The sequence below is a fragment of the Saccopteryx bilineata genome, chromosome 4 (assembly GCF_036850765.1).
Source record: "Saccopteryx bilineata isolate mSacBil1 chromosome 4, mSacBil1_pri_phased_curated, whole genome shotgun sequence".
Taxonomy (NCBI): domain Eukaryota; kingdom Metazoa; phylum Chordata; class Mammalia; order Chiroptera; family Emballonuridae; genus Saccopteryx; species Saccopteryx bilineata.
The window spans coordinates 231,348,177-231,372,379 of record NC_089493.1 but is presented as its reverse complement, the minus strand read 5'-3'; the positions used below and the strand labels follow the sequence as shown (position 1 = coordinate 231,372,379).

General features: G+C 37.6%; 1 protein-coding gene across 16 annotated transcripts in view; it reads right to left on the bottom strand.

Annotated features, from left to right (window-relative positions):
- Positions 1-24,203, bottom strand: part of PAM (peptidylglycine alpha-amidating monooxygenase) — a 349,889-nt gene that overhangs the window by 186,837 nt on the left and 138,849 nt on the right. For 15 of the 16 annotated variants that reach the window (XM_066273910.1, XM_066273915.1, XM_066273907.1 and 12 more), the window contains 2 exons: positions 11,846-12,308; positions 10,732-10,852 (listed from right to left, as the gene is read on the bottom strand). In XM_066273910.1, coding sequence (XP_066130007.1) covers positions 10,732-10,852; positions 11,846-11,934 — 210 coding nt within the window. In that variant the 5' untranslated portion in view covers positions 11,935-12,308. Of the gene's footprint in view, positions 1-10,731; positions 10,853-11,845; positions 12,309-24,203 lie in introns of those variants that run through there. The other variant, XM_066273924.1, reaches the window with a different exon arrangement.

Here is a 24,203-nt window from a genome sequence, read left to right as displayed (position 1 = left end):
GGGGATCCTTGAAGCTGCTGCATGGACTCCAGGGAGGCAAGGGTATAAGGGAGACCAGTTAGAAAAGCTACTCTAATAATCCAGGAAAAGAGAGGTGCTTGGGCCAGAGTGGGAAAGATGGTTACGGTGAGAAAAGACTGAATTCTGGATATATTTGGAAGGTAGAAACAATAGGATTTGCTGACATATTGTTGATGGGGTGTGAGAAAGAGGAGCTAAGAATCCCTCCAGTATATTTGGCCTACTGGAACTAGAATACAGGAATTACCATTTAGTGAGATGGACTAGTTAGAAATACAATATTCTAAATAAGAAACCTCTTATGAAAATAGAATAGGTAACTAAGGAACAAAGATCAAAGTAGTGTTAACCTTTCACGGGTATTTTTATTTTCTATGTTCTATAAATCAGAAAACAGTTCAGGAGTGGCCAAAGGTTAAATCCATTTATTTATTTATTTCTGTCTGTATGTATGTATTTACGTATTTATGTTTTTTTTAAATTTATTTATATGTTTTTACTAAATGAGTGGCGGGGAGTCAGAGAGAGACTCCCTGCATGTGCCTTGACCAGGATCCACCTGGCAAGCCCCCTACCAGGCAATGCTTTGCCCAGCTGGGCCACAGCTCTGTTGCTCAGCAACCAAGCTATTTTAGTGCCTGAGGTGAGTCCATGGAGCCATCCTCAGTGCCGTGGTCAACTTGCTCGAACCATTGGAATCATGGTTGTGGGAGGGGAAGAGAAACAGAAAGGGAGGGGGGGGAGAGGTGAAGAAGCAGATGGTCATTTCTCTTGTGTGCCCTGACTGGGAATCAAATCCATGATTTCCATACACCAGAACAATGCTCTACCACTAAGCCAACTGGCCAGGGCTAAATAAAATTCTTTATTGGAACACAACCAAGTTATTTATTACTATATCATCTGTGGCTGCTTTCTAACTGCAGCAGTTACAACTGGGACCACATGGCTCTCAAGCCACAAATATTTACTATCTGAAAATTTAAGAAACAATTTACTAATCCCTGATTTAGATTTAGACAGAAACAATTCAACATTGTGTTGAATTAAACTAGGTTGATTATGAGGTATCTTTTAATGCCCATATGATCAGAAGTATCTTACCAGAAATAATATTATAGCATTTCTTCCTGGATGAACATGAAACAAATTTAAGAAAAAAAGTTATTCAAGAATTTAGGATGGAGCCAGTAATCCTAATTTTGGTTGATTAACAAAAGAAAGCTTTTATTTTACAACATATGTGTTGAAAAAAAATTTATTAGTGTTTACATATCCCTCACAGTTAAAGCCAAATACAACATGCATACATAAAAATATATATAGTACCATTCTCTAGAAACACAAAGGCCATTAACAGATTGGTAGCACAGAATTATAAAATGAGTGTGGGCTTCAGATTCAAATAAATATGTATTTAAATATTCATTCTTCTATTTACAGCTATTTGGTTGTAGCCATGTTATTTATCTCCTTGAGTGTCAATAATAAATGGAAATAACAGTACCTTGAACAATAAATGAGACAATTATATAGAAAGTGCCTAATACAGTAATGTTATATAATAAGAACTCAATAAATATATTTTCTCCTTAAAAATTTTACTAGAAAAAAACAACAAAAGGACTCTCTTATTGAGAAAATATATAGGTGATCATAAGGGAGTATCTTGTACTAGAGTTACTATCAAAACTTAATTGGAAATAAAAAGTCTTTTTTATGTTTCTTATTTTTTAAAGAATTTTAGGCCCTGGCTGGTTGGCTCAGAGGTAGAGTGTCAGCCTGGCATGTGGATGTCCCAGGTTCAATTCCCAATCAGGGCACATAGGAGATGCATCCATCTGCTTCTCCACCTCTCTCTCTCTCTCTCTTTCTCTTTCTCTCTCTCCCCCTCCTGCAGCCATGGCTTGATTGGAGTGAGTTGGCCCCAGCCACTGAGAAGAACTCAGTTGCTGAGCAAACAGAACAACATCCCAAATGGGCAGAGCATTGTGCCCTAGTTGGATTGCCAGGTGGATCCTGGTTGGGGTGCCTGTGGAGTCTGTCTCTCTGCCTCCTCTCCTCTCACTGTATAATTTTAAAAAAATAGTATTTTATTTTGACAAATTGGTTTGTTTTTCTTTGAATTTGTTTTAAACACTGTAACTAATTTTGTTATCATGGCTCTTTTTGCTGATTCTGTCAACGGGGAACTTTCCTTGTTATACACCTTTTGTTTCAGCCCTGATCAAAAACTTCAGTTATGGGAAAAACCTACTGGGTCATTGTAGGTATCTTCTTCAGTCCCCTGACATGTATTATAATTGTCAAAGCCAGCCAAAAGACCCGGTCATTGTTCCATGCATAAACTTTCCTTTGGATAGCATGCTTTTCTAATATAATAGAAAATATACTTGCCAATTAGCTAAAAAAACACATAATTATAACACATAGATACGGACAACAGAGTGTGGCATTTGCTAAACAGAGAGGGAGGGTGGAGGGAAGGGGAAGAGGCAAAGGGGGGTGAATGGGGTTGGGGAGAGACTTTGTTTGAGGAGGCATGAGATGGTGTGTAGATGGTGTTATGTATTCAGTTGTACATTTGAAACCTGTATAGGTTGGCATACCAAGTCAACTCAATAAATTAAAAAAAAGGCCCTGGCCAGTTGGCTCAGTGGTAGAGTGTCGGCCTGGCGTGCAGAAGTCCCGGGTTTGATTCCCGGCCAGGGCACACAGGAGAAGCGCCCATCTGCTTCTCCACCCCTCCCCCTCTCCTTCCTTTCTGTCTCTCTCTTCCCCTCCCTCAACGAGGCTCCATTGGAGCAAGGATGGCCCGGGCGCTGGGGATGGCTCGGGTGCTGGGGATGGCTCCTTGGCCTCTGCCCCAGGCGCTAGAGTGGCTCTAGCTGCAACAGAGCCACTCCCCGGAGGGGTAGAGCATCGCCCCCTGGTGGGCAGAGCGTCGCCCCCTGGTGGGCGTGCCAGGTGGATCCCGGTCGGGCGCATGCAGGAGTCTGTCTGACTGTCTCTCCCCGTTTCCAGCTTCAGAAAAATACAATAAATAAATAAATAAATAAATAAATTTTAAAAATCAATGAAAAAAACAGTATTTTTCTTTATCTAAAGTTGGAAACCTGTGGCCGCAGAGGGTATTGTTCTATGTCATTTTGTTTGTTTTCTTTCTTTTATTTTTCTTCTGTGTATCATTTTATATAAGGGACTTGAGCATTCACAGATTTTGGTGTCCACAAGGGGTCCTAGAAGCAATCCCTTGTGGATACTGAGGGACAACTATAGTTAAGTATTAGGAAAGTAAAAAATTATGTTCCTTATTTTTAATAAAGAAAAGCAAAGGTCAGTGTGTATTTGCAGTACTGAACCCAGCTATGTGACATGTTTAGATTTTTCTCAGAAGAAAACACTCTTAATAGTTCAATCAGATTGTGCCTAAGTGGATATTGAATAGGTTTTAGTAAAAAATAAAGGAAAAGTATCATAATTTAAACTTAAACAATTAGTAATGAACTACATGCAACTTTAATTTGCTGTTTATAAAATTCATCTAACATTTTTCTATTTAATTTGTAGCATTGAACCTGGCTGATGAAGCAAAGGGAGAATTATACAAATAAATACAAGTTGAGAATTTGACATGTGGAATCTTAACTGACAAATCCTAAGCTTTCAAATTATAAAGTGGAAAACTCAACTGAATGATGCGAGAGTGATAAGTAAACAAAAAAGGGCCTGGTCGCTGTCTTTTCTAATAATCAGCTTTTCCATTCATAAAATAGATATTAGTTCCTTGGCTTGTGGAAAGACTGGGTATAGCATTTTAATCTCTTGTGTTGCTTTTTTCCAAACTTTGGAATTTTATACGCATTACCCAAGTCTTTTTAAATAAAAAGCAAATGCTAGTCCAAAATTAGCATATTCCTTGATTTTCCTTCTTCACTTTAACAAGATCACCATGCCTCTTTCCTTTCTTTGTGAAGGCAGAAAAAAACTAAGAATGGAGGAAAAAGAAACAGTAAAGGCCATGAGTCATGATCATTTTTAGACAATGACTTAATGCAATCAATCTTCAGCCATGGCCTATTTTTTTCTAAGCAATGGAAGTGCACTAATGCAGGACTGGCTACCGAAGTCCCCAATTTTGTCGTTCATACTCAGGACCTCACAATTCTGAACATTTCCCAGCAACTGCTCTCAATCAAATGGACTTGTGTCAAAAAGAAAACCCATCTGCCATGTTTGTCCCAGTGTACAAACTGAATTTGTGTACAACTAACACAAGAGTAGTCAGGGAATCCACAGGCGTTCCAAGGACAGCCGTTCTGGAGTAGGTGCAGAGCTTCTCTCGGCATTTCCAGCAACCACCCAGCTGCTTTGGGAAGGACCTGGATCCATTCTCTTGGATGAGTATAACAGATAACCTACCACTAGAGCTCAGAAGGCTACTGGTGCCCACAGATGAACTGTCTCCCCTTATGTAATGAGGCTTAGTCTAAAAGTCAAGTTAGCCTGTGAGGTGGGAAACAAAAAAATGGGTAGTATGGACTATCTCCCTTCCTCTTAATCTTGCTCTCAAAACAACACGTGGCAGTAGTTTTTCAAAATGCAACTATAATATACTAATAACTAAAGAGAAAGAGACAAGGAAATCAGAAGCCTCAAAGAATTAAAAATTATTCTACTAAAGCATCTTTTTTTCTGGAGTCCTTTTTAATATTGTCCTGAATTTTAAGCACTGACTGAGGATACTTTATTTTTTTCATAATGACTGAATTGAAATATATGGATTTAACATAGTGTAATATCCTCAAAATCAGCCAAAAGCCAAACTTCTATTCAACTAAGTGACTTTACACAAAAAAGTCTAATTTAATCAGCAGTCTAAACTTAAGGAAAATAAGGTACCACAGCAATTCTGCACTTACTTGTTTATTACTTCTTTGATAAACATATCATATAAGTGATGTTATGATTATGGCTTGATATTTTAAAATATATTTCTTAAACAGTGCATTAAAAAAACCTGCAAGTGCTAGGTTCTTATCACATGATTATATATGTACTACTGAGGCAAGGGGGAATCTCTTCCATCCTCTGTTAGAAAATTAAAAAGTTAAAATATGTTAGTAAACACTGTAAAATTATTGTTCATTTTATTTTATTTTTTTAGTGAGAGGCGAGGAGGCAGAGAGACAGACTCCTGCATGCGCCCCAACCGGGATCCACCCAGCAAGCCCACTAGGGGGTGATGCTCTGCCCATCTGGGGCTGTTGCTCCATTGAAATCAAAGTCATTTTTTAGCCCTGACGTGAAAGCCATGGAGCCATCCCCAGCACTGGAAGCCAACTTGCGTGAGCCAATCGAGCCATGGCTGAGGGAGGGGAAAAGAGAAAGAAAGAGAGTGGAAGAGAGAGAGAGAGAGAGAGAGAGAGAGAGAGAAGGAGGGATGGAGAAGCAAATAGGTGCTTCTCTTGTGTGCACTGACCAGGAATTGAACCCAGGACATCCACACCCTGGGCCAATGCTCTACCACTGAGCCAACTGGCCAAGGCAATTATTGTTCATTTTTAAGAAAAAAGCAGAGATAAACATTGGGAGAAGATTTTGAAAAAATGTTTGCAGGAGCATTTTGTTTATTCTGATTTTATTTCAGTGACTAAATTATTTCATATTATTTTAAAATAAGTGATAAGTTAAGACTCTACTATAAGGTTTTTCAGTTTGCTGCTCTGGGTTATCTGATATGGTCTTTAAACTCGGAATTGCTTCATTTCCTGGTGTTTCTGGTGATAGATATTTGTGCTCAGGAACAGAGGGGAAGGCTGATTTCTGATTTCAAAGCATGATCGATGACTCTTCAAAAAACAAATAAAGAGCGAGACAAGTATTTGCAAGAGGTTCGGAATGTAAAAAGTGTATCCCTCCATAGTTTTCAAACTGCTCCCGAAATAAGAGAGGAAAATGACTACACCGATGAGTCTAATATATCCTCATGAAAAAAAATTCAATAACATGGTTTCAAGTTATTACATTCAAAGAAAATATTTAATTTTATAAATTGTGTTTTTAAGAAATTAATTTGCATTTATATAAGTTTGTAAGCCAAAATTACAGAGGAGCTAAGTTGAATAACAAATAAATAAAATTATATGTAAACTTGGGATTTGAAAGGACTTACATTAAAAAGAGTAATTTTTTAAGAAGGTCAATGTACAAAGTCTTTTTAGCAAAGTGAAAAAAATCTAAGCTGATTTCAAACTGATATAAAAAAAGTTAAGGCTTCATACTAATGTGACTGCTTTTGAGAACTTCTTTTCTAAGCAGTATCAAAGACATAAAAACTTTGAGTAAAACATATCTATTTCTCAGTGTCCTTTCATTCTCTGATCGTAAGGGAGATTTAAAGGCAATAACTACCTAAAAATAAGAACACTAAAAGACTTACTTCCTTTCTTACTTTCTCCAGGTTTCTCTTGCCCAGGTTTGTATTTCCTATTTTTCCTTCATCTGGCTGCCTTTCCTCTCCTTTAAAATTATTACGATGTCTTACTTTCTCCATGAAGTCATTATTTAAAGCAAAGTACAGGGATTGGCAATTTCTTTCTCATCTTAAAGCTCTTTCACATTTTCCTCCATGCATATAATGAAAATAATGAGTTCACTTTTTCTGAGAACTTGCCACGTGAAGAGCAACTGTCATGTGACGCTGGTCTTACCTTGCTTAGTCCCCAGAATAATCCTGGAAAGGTACACCATTACCCTGTCTACAAGTGAAGGAGCAGGACTTCCTGGCTGAGAAACTGCCCTGGGTTGACACAACAAGAGCTGAGACAAGAATGCTTTCAGCCTGGCCCCAAAGCCTACATTCTAACCCACTAGATTTAGCTTAGATTTAGACAATAACCTCATAATAATATTGTAATTATGCCTCATTTATTTTATTTAAAAATCAACTACCTGTGGAACAGTGAATATATCAAACTGATAATACTTTACTATGACCATGAACTGGCAGTTTGTCAAATTGTTAGGTTTGTTGATATGAGAATTGGTGACAGCAAAAGCCTACAGGGTCCCTGGTGAGAAAGGGAACCAAAGAAGGAAGAAAAGTACTAAAAGAAGAGTCTCAAGATACCACCACTTCAAGGCTCTGCAGGATACAAAGTCAATGCCATTAGGACACTAGATTCTACCCTGGGCTACTTAAAAACTGTTTACTCTTCTCCTTAATATTTCCAAAGCCTGGAAAAAAAACAATGATTAAAGAGAAATTTATGAAAGAAGACAAAAATTTGTTTTCAAATTTCAAGTCAGAGAAGAAAAAGAATGAGCTCACTTTGATTAGAAAATTAATATTGCAACAGATAACTACGTTCCCCAGACTCTCTGGAACTGGAATAATGGGAACAATTTTTAAAGGCTGCTCTGAAGTCTATGAAACAGCAAAAATGACTACAACTCAGAGGCCTGACATGATTTGATAATCTTTGATAAGACACTAACCTAGACTTGTATTTCATCAGCAAAATTATAGTAGTTAATTGTACTATCTATATTATAGATGAGGCTCTCTCTGCCTCTATTCTGTATCTGCTGTTATAGAACCAAGACTACCTCAACAATCTCAAGTTTCCTAAAAAAAGGACTCACATCAGATTCATTGATGTATCTTTCATTCTTGTTGAAACTTAAGCTGTGTTTTATAAAAATATCTATTGAGTGAATACATCTCTTTAATCAACTTAGTCTGCCTCAATTACCAACTCAATTTCTGGCTCTTCAGTCCCTCCTTTCTTTCAATTTTGTGGTTCTTCTTGATATTATGTTGTTAAAACAAACCAACAAACCAACCAATAACCATTTTAACTCCTCAAAGCCTTCCTTGTTTCTATGATTTCCTTACTCCTTTTTTAATATATAACTTTTTAACTGTTCTGTTCTTCATGTTATAGTTATTCTTGATTTCTTTTTCCCTTTATTTTTGTTCTTGATCATTCTATTCTGTTGTATTTCTTTTCTTTTCTTTTGGCCCACTCTTCTTATTCCCTTCTATCTTTTATTTCTTTCCTTTAATACTTTTTCATTTTCTTTCCCTGCATTTTTATCTCCATTCCTCTTAAGGATCTGTGTTATATTTGTTTCACCTACATTTTTAAGAATACTTTCTTCATCAAAAGTACTCACACAAAAATATAGCTCATTGTCTTCCTCACCAAGAACACAAAGTTCAGGAGGAAAGAGGTATGGAGTTTCTTTATCCACTTCTTTCTGACAATACTCAGTTGACCATTTCTCATGAGGGTTATAATGTGTATAACCTGTATGTCGGCAGAGCAAGTCAGTAACTACTTATGGCATATGGTCAATAGAGAATGATGAGGGGGAAGTGGCAGAAACTTTCAGCAACCTGTTCTGAGCTGATCAGGCAGAACAAGTCAATCATTTATCCAGTTAGGTAGTTTCACTTACAAGTCAGAGAAAATCCAACTCAATCTGGTTGAAACAATTGAAAATGCCCTAGGTAGCAACACTACCAAAAACCTATATTCTTTCAGTCTCTCCGCATTGCCATCTATGGTATTAGTTTTATGCCAGGCATGGCTCCTCTCATTAACTTAGCCGATCCTAGGACTATATGACTTTGGCTCACACGCAATAGAAAAATGAGTTCCCAGCAAAAGTCCTAAGATTTGATTGGACTGGTGTAGGCCATACACTTTCTTCTTAACCAATTGCTATGAAACCGGAGGTAACAGGTAATGATCTGCTAATCCTAGCCCATGTGCTCTACCTACATCTAGGTCCTATATAGACAACTTCTGGGAACCATATGGTCTCAAGAGAAGGTGCAACAAAGAATTATATATTGGGAAGGGAACCAGTATATCTCTACTGCATGAGGTCAAGCTGAATGCAGATAGTACAAAATAACAAACCCATAATTTATTAAATATATGTTTTTTCTATGGAGTTATTCTGATAATTATAAGATTATAAAAATGAGTAAATACATTTTATTTTATAAAAATGGAGCTCCTCCACATTCTCTTACAATGAAGTCCTCTAGGAACTCTTCCTTAGCATACTGACCCCAACATAGTTCCCTACTATTGTTAAATAATTTAAATGTTATTACTGTAAAGTAATGAGAAGAAAAACTAACAGAATAATGAACCACAACAAATGACTATTTGAGAAAACAATGATGTTCCTGCAGGGAAAAAAGTGCCAAAGATCACTTAGTGAATTTTCTTCATAAGAAGTAATGTTAAGTCACTTTAAGCAGATATAGGAGGAAAATAACTTTTAAAAGTGAGCAGAAAACAGGAACATTGATTTTAGGGAGAGAGGAAGAGAGAGAGAGACAGAAATATCGATCTGTTCCTGTATGTGCCCTGACTGGGGATCAAACCCGCAACTTGTGCGTATCAGCTGAGCTTCTAGCCAGGGCAAGAATGAAAAGAGACAAGAAGCAGCACACTTCACAAGTGAGCTACTGTCATTTTCTCCTTTTCCCAATCTCATTATACCTCGTCTGACTAAATATTATATAAAGACCGTATGGATTAAAGGCCAACACATAACTGAACATACAGAAGGGTGACCTGTCTGGTCATTCGAGGATGGGCTGGGCTGGGGGAGCGAGGTTAATTTTCACAGTAGTAAAAGTAGTTAATTATAGATAGATAGAGCATATATAGGTGTTTAAATAAGTGAATGTCAATCCTTAGTTCCCCCAAAGAGGACTATGTATATTTTCTGGAGTTACAGAATGTCAATTTCAAAGGAATTCTCTCCAGTAAGTAGAATATTATTATTTTCTCAGTATTTAAAAAAAAAGAAGAAGAAAAATACAGAATGTTCTTTGCAACAATGAGCCATCAGCACTGCAGTTCTACAACAGTCAGGTCTTCCCCTGTTGCTGCATCCCTTAAAAAGGAGAGGGATATCTTTTAATGACCCACATAAATCCCTGCACTGCCTGGCTGCAAAGCATAATTAATTCTGGCCTTTTTATGTTTAATGAAACACCTTACACACACGAGAGAAGTGAATTTGAGCTTCTAATGTACACCTGAAATAGGGAAAGCCTAGCAACAACCTAGTTCTACTCAAAATGCTCTGACATATTTGTATGAGTTCTGCAATCGTTTCCGCAAAATATATCTCTCATATCAAGAAAATTGTACCCAACAAAACTTAGCATCAGCTACCTGTATGAACAGTTCTCTTAACTTTTTAAAAGTGTGAAGTGTTTAGTTTTTCAAATTCTTGGCAGTAAACCCATGGTTTTTATCCCACAACTTGTGGCTACAATCGAACGGTATTTGAACAAAGTAATCTCTTAGATGTAGCTGCTCTATATCATTTCCTTTTATTAGAATAATTTTTCATATTTCAATATATACTTACATGTTGCCTTACAGAGGCTATTCCTCCGTAGAGAATTTCAAAACATAAATTTTGAAGGTTCCATTTCAAAACACAAATAACAATATGAGTAAATTATTTTTAAAAGAAGTTTAACTGAAAGATTTACCTTGAAAGATTTACTCCTCTTTTAAAATATTCAAATATTCTAGCCCTGAGGAATCTTGAAAGCAAATGCCTAATTTAAAAGAAAAATTATGACTGCTATAAATGCAGTTTCTTTGCTTTAATTATAAACTGTACCTAGAACAAGTGAATAATGAAATGTAGAACTCCTCTCACCTGTTTAGGTGTAACCCCAGGCATTCGAATATCCAATGCAAAATCAGATGAATCAATAGGAGTTACTGGTCGGGTGGTACCAAGACATTCATTGGAAAATGATCTGGTAGTTTCTTTAAACCTTAAAAAAACAAAAAAGAAAAAAAAAGATAAATGCAATATCCTGGAACATAATAAAATCTTAACTTGACATGAGAAGAAAAAAAATTCAGGAATTCTAAGACTGTAAAATGAAAGATTATTGATTCAGACCCAATGAAAAGATGGGATAACTATATAATATTCTAAAATATTCTCAGAATTGTAATTTTTAGTCCACAGCAATAAATGGACAACTTGTAAACAAAATATAATCAAAGCAAACAAGCAGGTTACATTTAAAACTCAGTTCAATAAAAACTTGTCAAAATACTTGTTTCTAGTTAATGAAACTACCACATTAATAAATTAGAAATTATCACAGGCCTGATGATTTTCCAATGCAAGAAATATTAACTATAACCCAGTAAAATTTTTGTAACTATTTTATGAGTGCCCGGTATCACTAGTCAGAAACAAAAACCAACCATAATAAATGCTAGGAGGCAGAGCTGTATTGGGGGAGGGGGGGAGAGACTGCGCCGTGACTTACAAATGTACAAGTGCATAAATATTTAACATGGTAATGATGAGGACTGTGTATAAAGCTCAATGTTTTCTTGTGAGCTATTACAGTCCATGATATGCTTCTCTCCACCACTTACCTATATTGATATTTTATTCTTCCAGCTATTACAAAACAAGGAGGCATTTAAGTCTAAATGACTATATGTAGTTTAAGAGGGAGCGATTTGTATTGGAAATCGCAACTTCTAATTGAAGTTTTGAAAGCCAGTGCAGCTTGGCTACCTACCGTGGGGTTTTTCAGGAAGGCGGACTTCACAAGAAGTTACTGTGCTAAAATTCCAAGTCGGTTCAGCCCAGTAAATCAGCCTGTGTATTTATTTCTCCAACGCTCTGGTCCGTAAAAGTGATCACAATTTTCGACAGCGTGCACAGAAATCACCCAAACATTCCGCCCGTTTTTTAAAACCCACCGACCCACCCACACACACCCACACACATCCACACCCACCTCTTAAAGACAGAAAGTGGGCTTCTGAACCCCCAACAGCCGCTTTGGAAAACGAGGAGGAGAAGTAGCAGGCTGCGAACGCCAGCCATGGCCACGCCGCTCCGGCCCCGCCGGGAAAGACCCGGCGGCGCGGCGCTGGGCTGGGGCCGGCGGTACAGCAGCGGCGCCGCGAGCAGCCGCTACTTCATGGCCCGGGCGCGGCGGGCGTCCTGCGGCGGCCACACACCATCTGCCTGCCGGAGCCGCGAGCTGGACTGGCGAGGTGTCTGGATGCCTAGCTTCAGGCAGAAAGCCGTGGGAAGGCGGCACTTTTGTCCGGTCCACAAGCGGAAGTCTTCCTTCTTCCAGAGCTGCTTTTTTTACCCCCTGGTGCTGGGGCTAGTTTTGCGCGTCCCTTATCACTAGGGAATGACAGGGACTGTGAGGGCTATCACACAAACCCGCGTCAGTCATCATTCAGGACCTGCAAAAATAGAAGCAGATAATGGATGACTAACACATTACAGCATTTGTCCTCAGCAAATCCCAGTTGAGGTTCTTTAACACATTCGTAGTTTCACAAGCTTGAGCCCAAGCCTGGGGAAAATACTGGTCTGCTGGTTTCCCTCCCCCTACCCCCCAACCAGCCCCAAGATTTCACAAGCCCCCATAGCCCGTTTGCTCTTGCTTCCTCCCTCACACTCATTCTCTCCTTCCCCCCCCCCTGCTTCTTTACCCCCCTTTTCTTATCCACCCTACTTTCCGCATTTCTTCTCCTTCCTTAATCACTCCCCTCTATCATCAAAGATCGACTTAATACCTCTGCTGAATGTAAAAAACCTCAAAAAACAAAACAGAAAAACTTATTCACACAAATGACAGGCTAAGGGTAAAAAGAAAAAAAAAAAAAAACTAAGAGAAGTAGAGACAAAACAAAGCACTTGGATACAGTAGTAATCAGATAGAAAAAGATTTTGAGAACAAAGGCATGTTTACATATATGAACCCCAGGGCTACAGATCTAAGGAGAAAGGATACCCCCTACCAAGAATGATCACCACAGAAGCAATGGCTGAAGTTCTCAAGATTATTTCAAAACCAACCAAAAATGATATATGAAATGTAAATGCCTACTTAAAAATTTCCATCTAATATACAAAGTAATAATCTCTTACTTGTACGTAATGCATGCTTCCCAAAACATATTCTTTCCTGAATAAAGTTTGTAAATTTGCAATGCAGTGCATTTAGAAACAACAGGGAGAATCTCAGCTGGCCCCCAAATGAATTTCTCTACAACGGGTATGATCAAGAACTTAAGAGTAATATAAAAAAGAGGCCATGCAGAACTAGTACAACGTCTCAACATTTTATGAATAGACTCAGCTAGGCTACATTTTGAAATCTGCATACTTTGACTTCACTGTTGTCCTGGTTTCAGACTATGTGTCAAGTTTGTAAATTATAGTCAGAAATTATTTTCAAATCTATCATTCAAAATATAAAAATATCTCCAAAGAAAAAAAACTTCTTAGATTTTAATTTTAATCACTGATTATTAACATAGTTTGGGAAATCTCAAATCCAATGGCTAGATGAATAACAGTAAAAAACAAAAATCAGTAAGATCATATAGAAGTGCTCCGCAATACTACATTAGCCTCTCAATTATCCTCTGGAAATCACAAGACAGTAAAGCCAATCTAAAAAACAAAGAAACAGACAAAACTCAATACTAAAACAAAAGAGCATGAACCAAAATTAAATGTGAAGACTTCATGGTCATAGCTTTCTGAAGACCACCAAATATAAATAAAACATGATAGAATATCCAACCAATCCAAAGATGCTTGGGGCTCATCAGCACCGAAGGACCACAGCTAATTTACATAAGCAATGATATTTTTAAAAGACTGATGATATTTGTTTGAACTTTCTCTTTGGCTTGCTGTTAGAGCTTTCAGCGACAGAAAACCTTCAGCTTTGTCCCAGCAGTCCCTGGGTAAAGGAAAGATTCTTTTATGGGGAATAGAAACAATTGGCCTGAAGGCTATGCTATTGCCTTTGCTGGCAACAAAGTATAATCCTGTCCAACGACAATACTTAACATTCCCTAAAGTTCTCTCTTTTAAAAAATATATGTGGAGAAGGGATAATATTTTATTATTTCATGCAGAACAGAATTCAAGGACAGTCCTTCCAGGTGTCAGGGAGATTTGATATTACACAAACACTTGAAAACACATTTAGTATTAAAATTATTTAATAGGAACACATCCTTAAGTACTACCCTTTGAATAAAAATTCCACTTATCTCTTTTATTGATTTTATTACCTTTGATGTACCTAAACCACCCAACAAAAGAAAAGGGAGCTGAAGTTGTGGGCGGAGGCAAAGCTGATGTTTGCAGCCATGAGCAAAACACAGTCTTACAGAAATAAAAAAAGCTAATTATGCTTCTTGGTTCTTGGTGCCTTGCAAACTAGAGACAGAATACAAATCAGATGAAAAAAAAATCATGTGTAACCATTTTATTTGCTATTTTACAATTTCTGATAATTTTAGAATATATATTATTAAAAAGGTTTTAGTAGTCTTCTGATTTAGGATTTTTATTTATTTTTTTATTTTTTGACAGAGATGGAGAGAGAGTCAGAGAGAGGGATAGATAGGGACTGAGAGACAGGAAAGAAGAGAGATGAGAAGCATCAGTTCTTTGCTGCAGCTCCTTAGTTGTTCAGTGATTACTTCCTCATATGTGCCTTGACCAGGAGGCTACAGCAGAATCAATGACCCCTTGCTCAAGCCAGTAACCTTAGGCTCAAGCTAGTGACCATGGGGTCATGTCTATAATCCCATGCTCAAGCCAGCCACCCCTGCGCTCAAGCTGATGAGCCCATGCTCAAGCTGGATGAGCCTGTGCTCAAGCCAGCAACCTCAGGGTTTTGAACCTAGGTCCTCCATATCCCAGTCCGACGTTCTATCCACTGCGCCACCGCCAGGTCAAGCTGATTTTGAATTTAAAATTTTTAAATATCTTTCTTTGAGCTCATTTATTCCCTCATTAAAACACACAATTTCATATTTTGTGCAAAATATTGTAATATGCTGGGGTTTTATAAAAATTAATGAAACTAAAAGGATATAGCCTATTATAGGAGATGGCACAATTAATATGTTATGTTGACTATAAAAAGAACTCAGGGAATTTTGAGATAGGCAAAATCATTTCATCCTTCCACAGGGGGTTAGACAGAACAAAATGGTAAAGCAGTATTTAAAGGAAGAGGTGAGTACTGAAGAAGAGCTTGGAGAACGGCCGAGTTCTCACTGAGGGCGATGGATGCGGGCCCTCCGGGCACAGAAAAGGGCACGGGACCCAGGCGGAGAGCAGAGGGTATCTTTCCAAAACAAGGAATTAGGTTCTGCCTCCTTGACTTCAGCTATAGGTCCAGATTTACTATTTAATTTGTAATAAAAAGCAAATAATGTATTTTACACAACCATAAATTCTTCGTAAGAATAATTTATAGTATATACCTGTGTGAATATTGATTCCAGTAACAGTACCATAACATAGAGAAGTCCAGCCTGGTAGAGATGATTATATAACGAATCTGGCTTTTACAAAGTTAGCAGTCCATTCCTTTCAATTTTCATTTGAAAAAGAAAAGTTAAAATTTGTAATTGGTCAAAGAATCAAATAAATATATTGATCACTTATTCACTGATTTATTCAACAAGAGAACCAATATAGCCCCAGTCAGGTTGTTCAATTGCTTAGAACATTGTCTTAATACACCAAGGTTGCAGGTTCCATCCCTGGTCAGGACACATACAAGAATCAACCAATGAATACATAAATAAAGGGTATAAGCCCCTGGCCGGTTGGCTCAGCGGTAGAGCCTCAGCCTGGCGTGCGGGGGAACCGGGTTCGATTCCCGGCCAGGGCACATAGGAGAAGCGCCCATTTGCTTCTCCACCTCCCTCTCCTTCCTCTCTGTCTCTCTCTTCCCCTCCCGCAGCCAAGGCTCCATTGGAGCAAAGATGGCCCGGGCGCTGGGGATGGCTCCTTGGCCTCTGCCCCAGGCGCTAGAGTGGCTCTGGTGGCGGCAGAGCGACGCCCCGGAGGGGCAGGGCATCGCCCCCTGGTGGGCAGAGCATCACCTCTGGTGGGCGTGCCGGGTGGATCCCAGTCGGGCGCATGCGGGAGTCTGTCTGACTGTCTCTCCCCGTTTCCAGCTTCAGAAAAATACAAAAAAATAAAATAAAATAAAAAATAAAGGGTACAACAAATCTCTCTCTTTCTCTCCCTCTGTAAAATCAATAAATAAAAATTTTAAAAAGAGACAGAGAGCTAGTAGATCACAGTGACTAAAAGCTTGTAAACTGAAGAAAAACTATGAGGACTCCTGGCTCCATCATTTACTAGCCTTGTGAAACTAAGTATGTAGCCTCTTTTTGACTCAGTTTCCTCATTTGAAAAATGGAAATAATCCTACTACTTATCTCATAGGGTTGTTACAAGGAGTAAACAAATTTATATTTTTAGAAGAGTTCTAGACATATAATAAATGTATGCTATTATTGTTGTTGCTAAAATATTTACTGAGTGCTTCATACTGTCTTAATGCTGGGGAATGGTAATAATTGAGACAGATAAAGTTACTACTCTTAAAAATATTACTTTCCAGTGGGAGAAATATAAATGAAAATGACTAGCAAATTATAAATTTCATTTTATTTCAAGGAGATTGTGAGTGGTTTCCTACAATGACTTATGATTAAATGGATTAAAGGATGCATATCCAGTCAAAATAGCAATTTGTTTCCAGGGATATATTCTTGAGCAAAAATTGAACAGGAGCACAAACACGTTGATAAGAATATTTACTAACATTATTTGTAATAATAAAGAACTGGATGTTTATAACAGCAAAGAACTAGAATCAATATAAATGCCCATCAATAAAAGATTGGTAAAAGAAATATTTTTTTGAAAGAAAACTTGAATACTATACATCCTATTAAAAAAGCATTAGTGGACATATTATCTTTGAATGTATGTATCTTGATTTACTGATGTCACCCCATTAAAAATAAATACAATAAAAAAAAAGAAAAAAAAAAGAAAAAAAAAGCATTAATGGGTCTATTTTTATAGGCAAGGTCATATTTGAAAATTTTTTTGTATACTTTTAAAAAATGTTTTGAAAACCTCAATCTTAACAGAAGTATTGTAAGTACATCACAAAGAACTTTTTTCTTGACTTATCTTAAACTCCTTACCTAATGATGCCTCATCACTTCTGAATACTTTAGTGTATATTTTCTAAAGTACATCCTACTACATAACCACAATATAGAATCAGAATAAAAATATTCACATTGCCTGACCAGGTGGTGGTGCAGTGGATAGATCGTCAGACTGGGATGAGGAGGAGGACCCAGGTTTGAAACCCCGAAGTCACCAGCTTGAGCGCAGGGTTGCTGGCTTGAGCATGGAATCAGACATGACCCCATGGTTGCTGGCTTGAGCCCAAGGTCACTGGCTTGAGCCCAAGGTCGCTGACTTGAGCAAGGGGTCATTTGCTTTGCTGTAGCCTCCCCCCATCAAGGCATGTATGAAAAAGCAGTCAATGAACAAATAAGGTGGCACAACAAAGAATTGATGCTTTTCATCTTTTTCTCTTCCTGTCTCTCTATCCCTATCTGTCCCTCTCTCTGTCTCTCTATCACAAAAAATTTTTTTTCACATTGATATATTTCTATTATCTAATTCTCAATCTCCAAACTGTCCCAATAATATTTCTTATATCAGAAGAATCCAGTTCAGAATCCAGCACTGCATGCATTGTCATGTCTGTAGTCTCCTTCATTCCAAGATAGTCTCTCAGTTTGCCTTTAACTTTTATGACCTTGAGTCCATTGAAGACTGCAGGCCAGTTATTTTTCAGAATGTTTCTCAATTAGTGTTTTTTTCTCTTACATCAGGAGTGGATTCAGGCTGTGCATCTCTGGCAGAAATATCACAAGTGATGCTGTATCTCACTGCATCTGTGTTAGTGTCCATTACTACATATTAAAGTACTCAAAATACTGTAATATTATGCATAGTTTGTGTGCATTAAAGAAACAAGCAACTTAGCTGGGTTGTTCTCTAATGAAGGTACAATCAAGATGTAGGCAAGGACTATAATCATCTGAAGGCTTGACTGAGGCTGAAGTATTTGCTTGTAAGGTGACTCACTCATATGGCTAATAAGTTAGTGGTAGTGATTGGCAGAAACATCTCCTCACTATATGGCTTTCTCTGTAGGACTGCTTGAGTGTCCTTTCAATATGGCAGCGGGCTACCCCAAGAGTGAGCAATGTTTTTTAGGACCTAATATTAGAAGTCACATAGCATAATTTATGTAATATCATATTGGTTACCCAGGTCAACCCCACTCACTGTGGACAGATTACCCAAGGGCTTGAATACTAGAACATGAGGATCATCATCTTGGAAGCCGGCTACCACAGCGTCTTATAGGTGGCACACAAGTTTGAATTGTCTCATTACTGACAATGTTATTTTGATAATTTGATTAAGGTAGTATATTCCAGACATTTCCACTGTAAAGTTACCATTTTTCCCTTTGTAATTAATATTTTTTGGTGGAGAGGTTATTTTTTATATTATAAATACTCCATTTCTCATCCCTTTCATTTTACTCATTTACTGATTATATCCTAGTGGACTCACGGTTTCTTATTTTATTCAAGTGTTAATCTTTTACTAACTTTATTTATATTACTTTGATATTAAAATTGTCTCAGTTGTGGTTCCTTTTAGCTGACTCCTGTTCCATTTCACATGTCCTATGATCCTTTGAGCACATCCTTGCTTTTTGCCCTCTCCCACCTGGCCCCGAGACCCTGCACTAGCACTTTCTTTCCTACTCTTCATCCCTCTTGGCCTTTGCTGAAACCCTACACTGAGCTGCCCACATAAATGGATGCCCTCTTCCCTGTCTGGGCTGTGCCACCCATTCCAGACCACCACGCCCACCACACTGATACCTTCCCTACCCTAGATTGACTCTACACCCTGGGCCAGGTTTCTATTCCCGAGGCCTGCCTTATTCTGTCCTACATAATAGCTTTAGGACTGAACTGTTTAGTAAGAGTAAAGACATTAATTTTTAAAAATGAATATAGAATAGTACACACGTATTTAAAATTTTAAGTAATATAACCTAATTATATTTCCAATGGTTTTATATGGGAATAACTGGGGGGGAAAGGCAGACTTTCACTTTATATGTTTTTGTTGTCTTTAAACTTTCACAAACTTATATTACTTTTGTAACCAGTAGAAAGTAGGATTTTATATATAAGGTCTACCGGAAAGTTCTGTCCGTTTTTGTAATAAAACAAAATACAAATTTTTCTTACCGTCAATAAACTTTATTAAATAATATAATTGCATTATTAATGATTTCTTGCCAGCGTGAGGGCAATTTGTATATCCCATTTTTGAAAAATCTTTTATCTTTTGATGCAAAAAATTGAACCAGTGCTTGTTTGATATCTTCTTCATTTTTTAATTTTTTGCCCTTCAAAAAATTTTGTAAGGACAAAAACAAGTGATAGTCGGAGGGTGCTAAGTCCAGGGAATATGGTGGATGCGACAGACATGCTTCTGTAGCATTTCTTCCTTGTTGAAATTCGTAAAAATTACAGTGGCATAAATGAACTTTATCAGTAGCCATGGGTACACTATCGCTTCACACATAAGACTAACGTGAATCAACTTTGCTTTAGTTAATTTGCTATGTCAGTATGTGTACATTAAGTGATAAAAATAGAGAGGCAGGCCCTGTCCGGTTGGCTCAGTGGTAGAGCGTCGGCCTGGCGTGCGGAAGTCCCGGGTTCGATTCCCGGCCAGGGCACACAGGAGAAGCGCCCATCTGCTTCTCCACCCCTCCCCCTCTCCTTCCTCTCTGTCTCTCTCTTCCCCTCCTGCAGCCAAGGCTCCACTGGAGCATAGATGGCCCGGGCGCTGGGGATAGCTCCATGGCCTCTGCCTCAGGCGCTAGAGTGGCTCTGGTCACAACAGAGCGACGCCCCGGATGGGCAGAGCATCACCCCCTGGTGGGCATGCTGGGTGGATCCTGGTCGGGCGCATGCGGGAGTCTAACTACCTCCCCGTTTCCAGCTTCAGAAAAATACAAAAAAAAAAAAAAAAAATAGAGAGGCACACATGAGCCAAATAAACATGTGCTTACATGTTGAAACTTGTTGTGATAGAAACGAACAGAGCTTTCCGGTATATTATACCTTATATATTATATATTTACATTTTAAAATATTTTATTAAATGTGATTCTACAGATTTTAATTTACATGTTAATGTCTAATTAGGTGATGTTTTGAAAAAGAAATAACCCTTTTTTTTGCTTGGTAAGAACTTTACAAACTAAATTTGGTGGTGGTTGTGTAGCTGTAATGCCAGCTTTTTCAGGCTCAGCATTAGCTGCGTTTTGGACTTAATAATTCCCTGCTGTAAGGGATTGTCCTGTGTATCACAGACTGTTAAGCAGTATTTCAGAACTCTACCCATTAGATTCCAGTTGTGGAATCCCTTTAGCTGTGACAACCAAAAATGTCTCCAGACATTGCCAAAAATGTCTTCTGGAAGGTAAAATCACCCTGGTTGAGTGCCACTGTTGCAATACTGTTCATTAAGTTGAAGCTTAATCTATAAATCAGATGTGATGTATGTAATTCTCTTCAAATACGTGTAATGAGATTTGGAACTTAAAACATGGAACTTCTAAAGAATGAGGGGAAAATCATTACAAGTAACATCTATTGACTATATGCCAGGTTTTGACTTTATGCATATTATCTCACTGAGTTCTTACGACTTTGAAATACAGGTTATTATTCCCATTTTACAGAGGAGAAATGTAAGGTTTAGAAAAATTAGGTGGCTTCTTCTGGTTACATTGCAATAGAGCAAGGATTCAAATACTGGCTTGCGGACACTAGACTCTATCCTCTTAAGTCAAATTATTTTTTAAATTTATTTTTAGAATAAATTTATTTTTAATTTTTAAAATTCCTTTTTACAGAGAGCAGAGAGAGAGAGAGAAAAAAAGAAGAGCAAAAAAAGGGAGGAAGAGCAGGATGCATCAACTCCCACATGGGCCTTGACCAGGCAAGCCCAGGGTTTTGAGCCGGTAACCTCAGAGTTCCAGATTGATGCTTTATCCACTGCGCCACCACAGGTCAGGCAAAATTCTTCAACACAGAACAGACTCACTGCAATGGCAGTGGGTATTTCCGTCAAGTACAAAAAAAGGCAAATCCTCTGACTGATTTTATTGTACAAACAATAATTGACAATGTTTATCAAGCAATTATGACCAAGCTCTGTATACATATTAGCTCATCTGAATCCTGACAAAACTGTATGACATTTGTACTATTATCATTCCCATTTTACTAAACTGAAAACTGGACACAGAGTGACTTGGTAACTTGCTCAAGGTACATAGCCAGGATATAAACAGGCAATAATGATGCCACATTTAAACCCCTTAGCTATAAATGTAACCGTCTTTTTTCTTTTTCACTCACATTTTAAGCATTAACATTTACTCTACAACCTTATCAACATTACTTATTTAGATAAGTTGGAAAGAATAAATTGAAAATCTATGACTAGGGTCTAAATCTAATCAAAAGTAGTTCTGGTTTGGTTTGCAAGAATTGTTTCCAACGCCTCCCCTGAATTTGAATTCTAAGTAAACATTTCAAAATAAGATTTCATATGAAACACAGATTTCCACTCTCCCTTGCAGAGCTGTAAAATCTGGCACCTCTGGACCCACATTTCCATATGGTGACAATTAGCTGAGCCAAGTGTCCTCCTTTGTAGACAGGGCCAGCAGTCAGCAGATCTCCAGTCTGCACCACTCTCTATTGGCTTCCAGATCCTGAGCCCAGGGTAGTTATTTGAATAGCCACTCAACACTGAGGTGCAGTATCCTAAAATCATTTGTGTTGTGATCCCAGTGGTACATCGTTCTTTATGTGAGGTCAGCTTTGCCCTTTATATAGCATAGAGTCTGCCACACTTAGATACACTATGTTGCTGCTTCTTTTCTTTTTTCTTTTAAGGCTCTGTTCATCTTCATTAGCAAGGCACATTAAATTGAACAGCATTTTCTGCACATGGATTTGTTTAGAGCAGTGATTTTCAACCTGTTTCATCTCATGGCACACATAATTACTAAAATTCTGTGGGACACCAAAAAAATATATTTTTTGCCGATCTGACAACAAAATATGTATAATTTTGATTCATCCACACTGAATGGCTATTCTTGTGTTGGCTGTTGTCATTTTTTAATTTGACAATCTAAGAGAAAAGAGGTCAGTGCCCCTTGACTAAACAGTCAGGAATTGCATGTTTAAAAATGCCTGTGGCACACTGGTTGAAAATCATTGGTTTAGACTTACCTCCTCTAACATGTAACCAATTTGAAATATCCTTTTCTTGCAAATCAAAACCTCCTGGGCAGCTAATAGAATATATAGGATACCATTCAGTGTAAGATTCTACTGCAAGAAAAGATCTTGCCAACAGTAACAAACTTTATTTATTTTTGTTTCCATAGTCAATAAGTAGCAGATGCCCTTTAAATGTGTCCATTAGTCATCAGATCACTCCACCTTGTACAAACTTGCATGGGGAAAAAAGCAAAAGACACTATTCTTCATAAAATTTCTCTAGATCCCTGTGTTCCAATCAGCACAAATCTTTTAGTTCTAAGGACTGCACTGTGAAGTCCTCAGGAGACTGGTGCACTGCCCTAAAAATCATTAACCATTACTGATGACCTCAGAGAGGGAGAATGGCTCCTTTGTATGCTGTTCATTTATCCACCAGGTTATCTTATTTATTTATGAGCTAAGAATGTCACATAGGCTTTAGTTTCAGAAAAGCACAGAGCAATTCTGCAGCTAACACTTCTTTTCTCCTTTAAAAATTCTTGCGTGTGTGTGGTGGGGGTTGGGGGTGAGGGTACAGCTATCAGCCTTATCTTGCAGAGTCATTTAGCAAGGTGGAAGTCCTCACTGATTTTTCTCCTAACTCATGGTTAAGTCAGCGCTGAAGGCCTACACTTATAGGCTATCACCACAATATGCCACTTCAAAAATTAAGTTCTGTTCCTCCTCTGCAGTGAAGTTTTTGAGAAATAAGTTTGAAACTAATACCCAAGATCTGATTAAATTTCAAATGTCTGGGTTTTGGTTTTTTTTTTTAAATAAAGTATCAATTATGGAATGACTCACTGATTTCGGCATTGAAAGATCTTTTGCATTATCTTTGTAGTGCTTCCTTTGCAGGTCTCTGCATTATTATTCGCTTCTATTTTTAAGAGGAAGTTAGTGTAGCATGGAGGGCAGGAGGTACTGCATTTAAGTTTAAGTCAGCGCCAGGCACTGGGCGTGGATGGATGTGGTCTGAAGGTAGGGATCTGCCTTTCCTTCTGTCTTTCTTGCAGTTAATCAACACATTTTTTTATGAGAGTCTCTTAAACAGGAATTTTTTTCCTGTTTATGAGTCTACATCCTTAGGCATAGTTATTCCTAAATCATTTTAATACATATTTTGTTAAATGCCTCCGGATGACTTCAGAGGCAGGAACTATTAACTACACAGGGAGCCTGTCCCTGTGCCAGAACATGCAATTACCAAATGAGATTTTTCTTGATAAGTAAAAAAAATACTGTAGAAAATGTTTACATTTTTACTCAAAAATAGCACAACTTATTGTTGTTCTTGTGTCACTTACACAGAAGCACTTTCTCTTAAAGTGGAATCATATTTTCAAATGATATTTATCTTCTGATTTCAAATGTTCAAATCTTTACAATAAAATGCCCATAAATATACCTTTCTTTTATAAAAGTTCTGCTATTCTTTCCTTTAAGTTTCTCAGCTGTATAAGTAGAGTACTTAGACTGGAATCTATAATCATATATTACAATTACTATTACATATTTGAATAACTTATGGGAATTTTTATTTAAGATCATGAAAGAATGTCAAAACATTCTCTAATTTATATAACCCGCTTAACTGAGTTTACAGTAACACAGAAGGATCTTATAAAAGATACACTACACATTGCCGCTTCATTCCATCTCACCTGTATGTATAATGTCAAAGTCATTAACGAAAGGAACATACTTGCTTAAAAACATCTTAATGTCTTTTATTTGGGGGAACAATATAATTTAAGCTACAATAAAATTTAACTTAATCATAAAAAGACCATTTGAATTTTTAAATATACAATTCACCACTGAATGAAG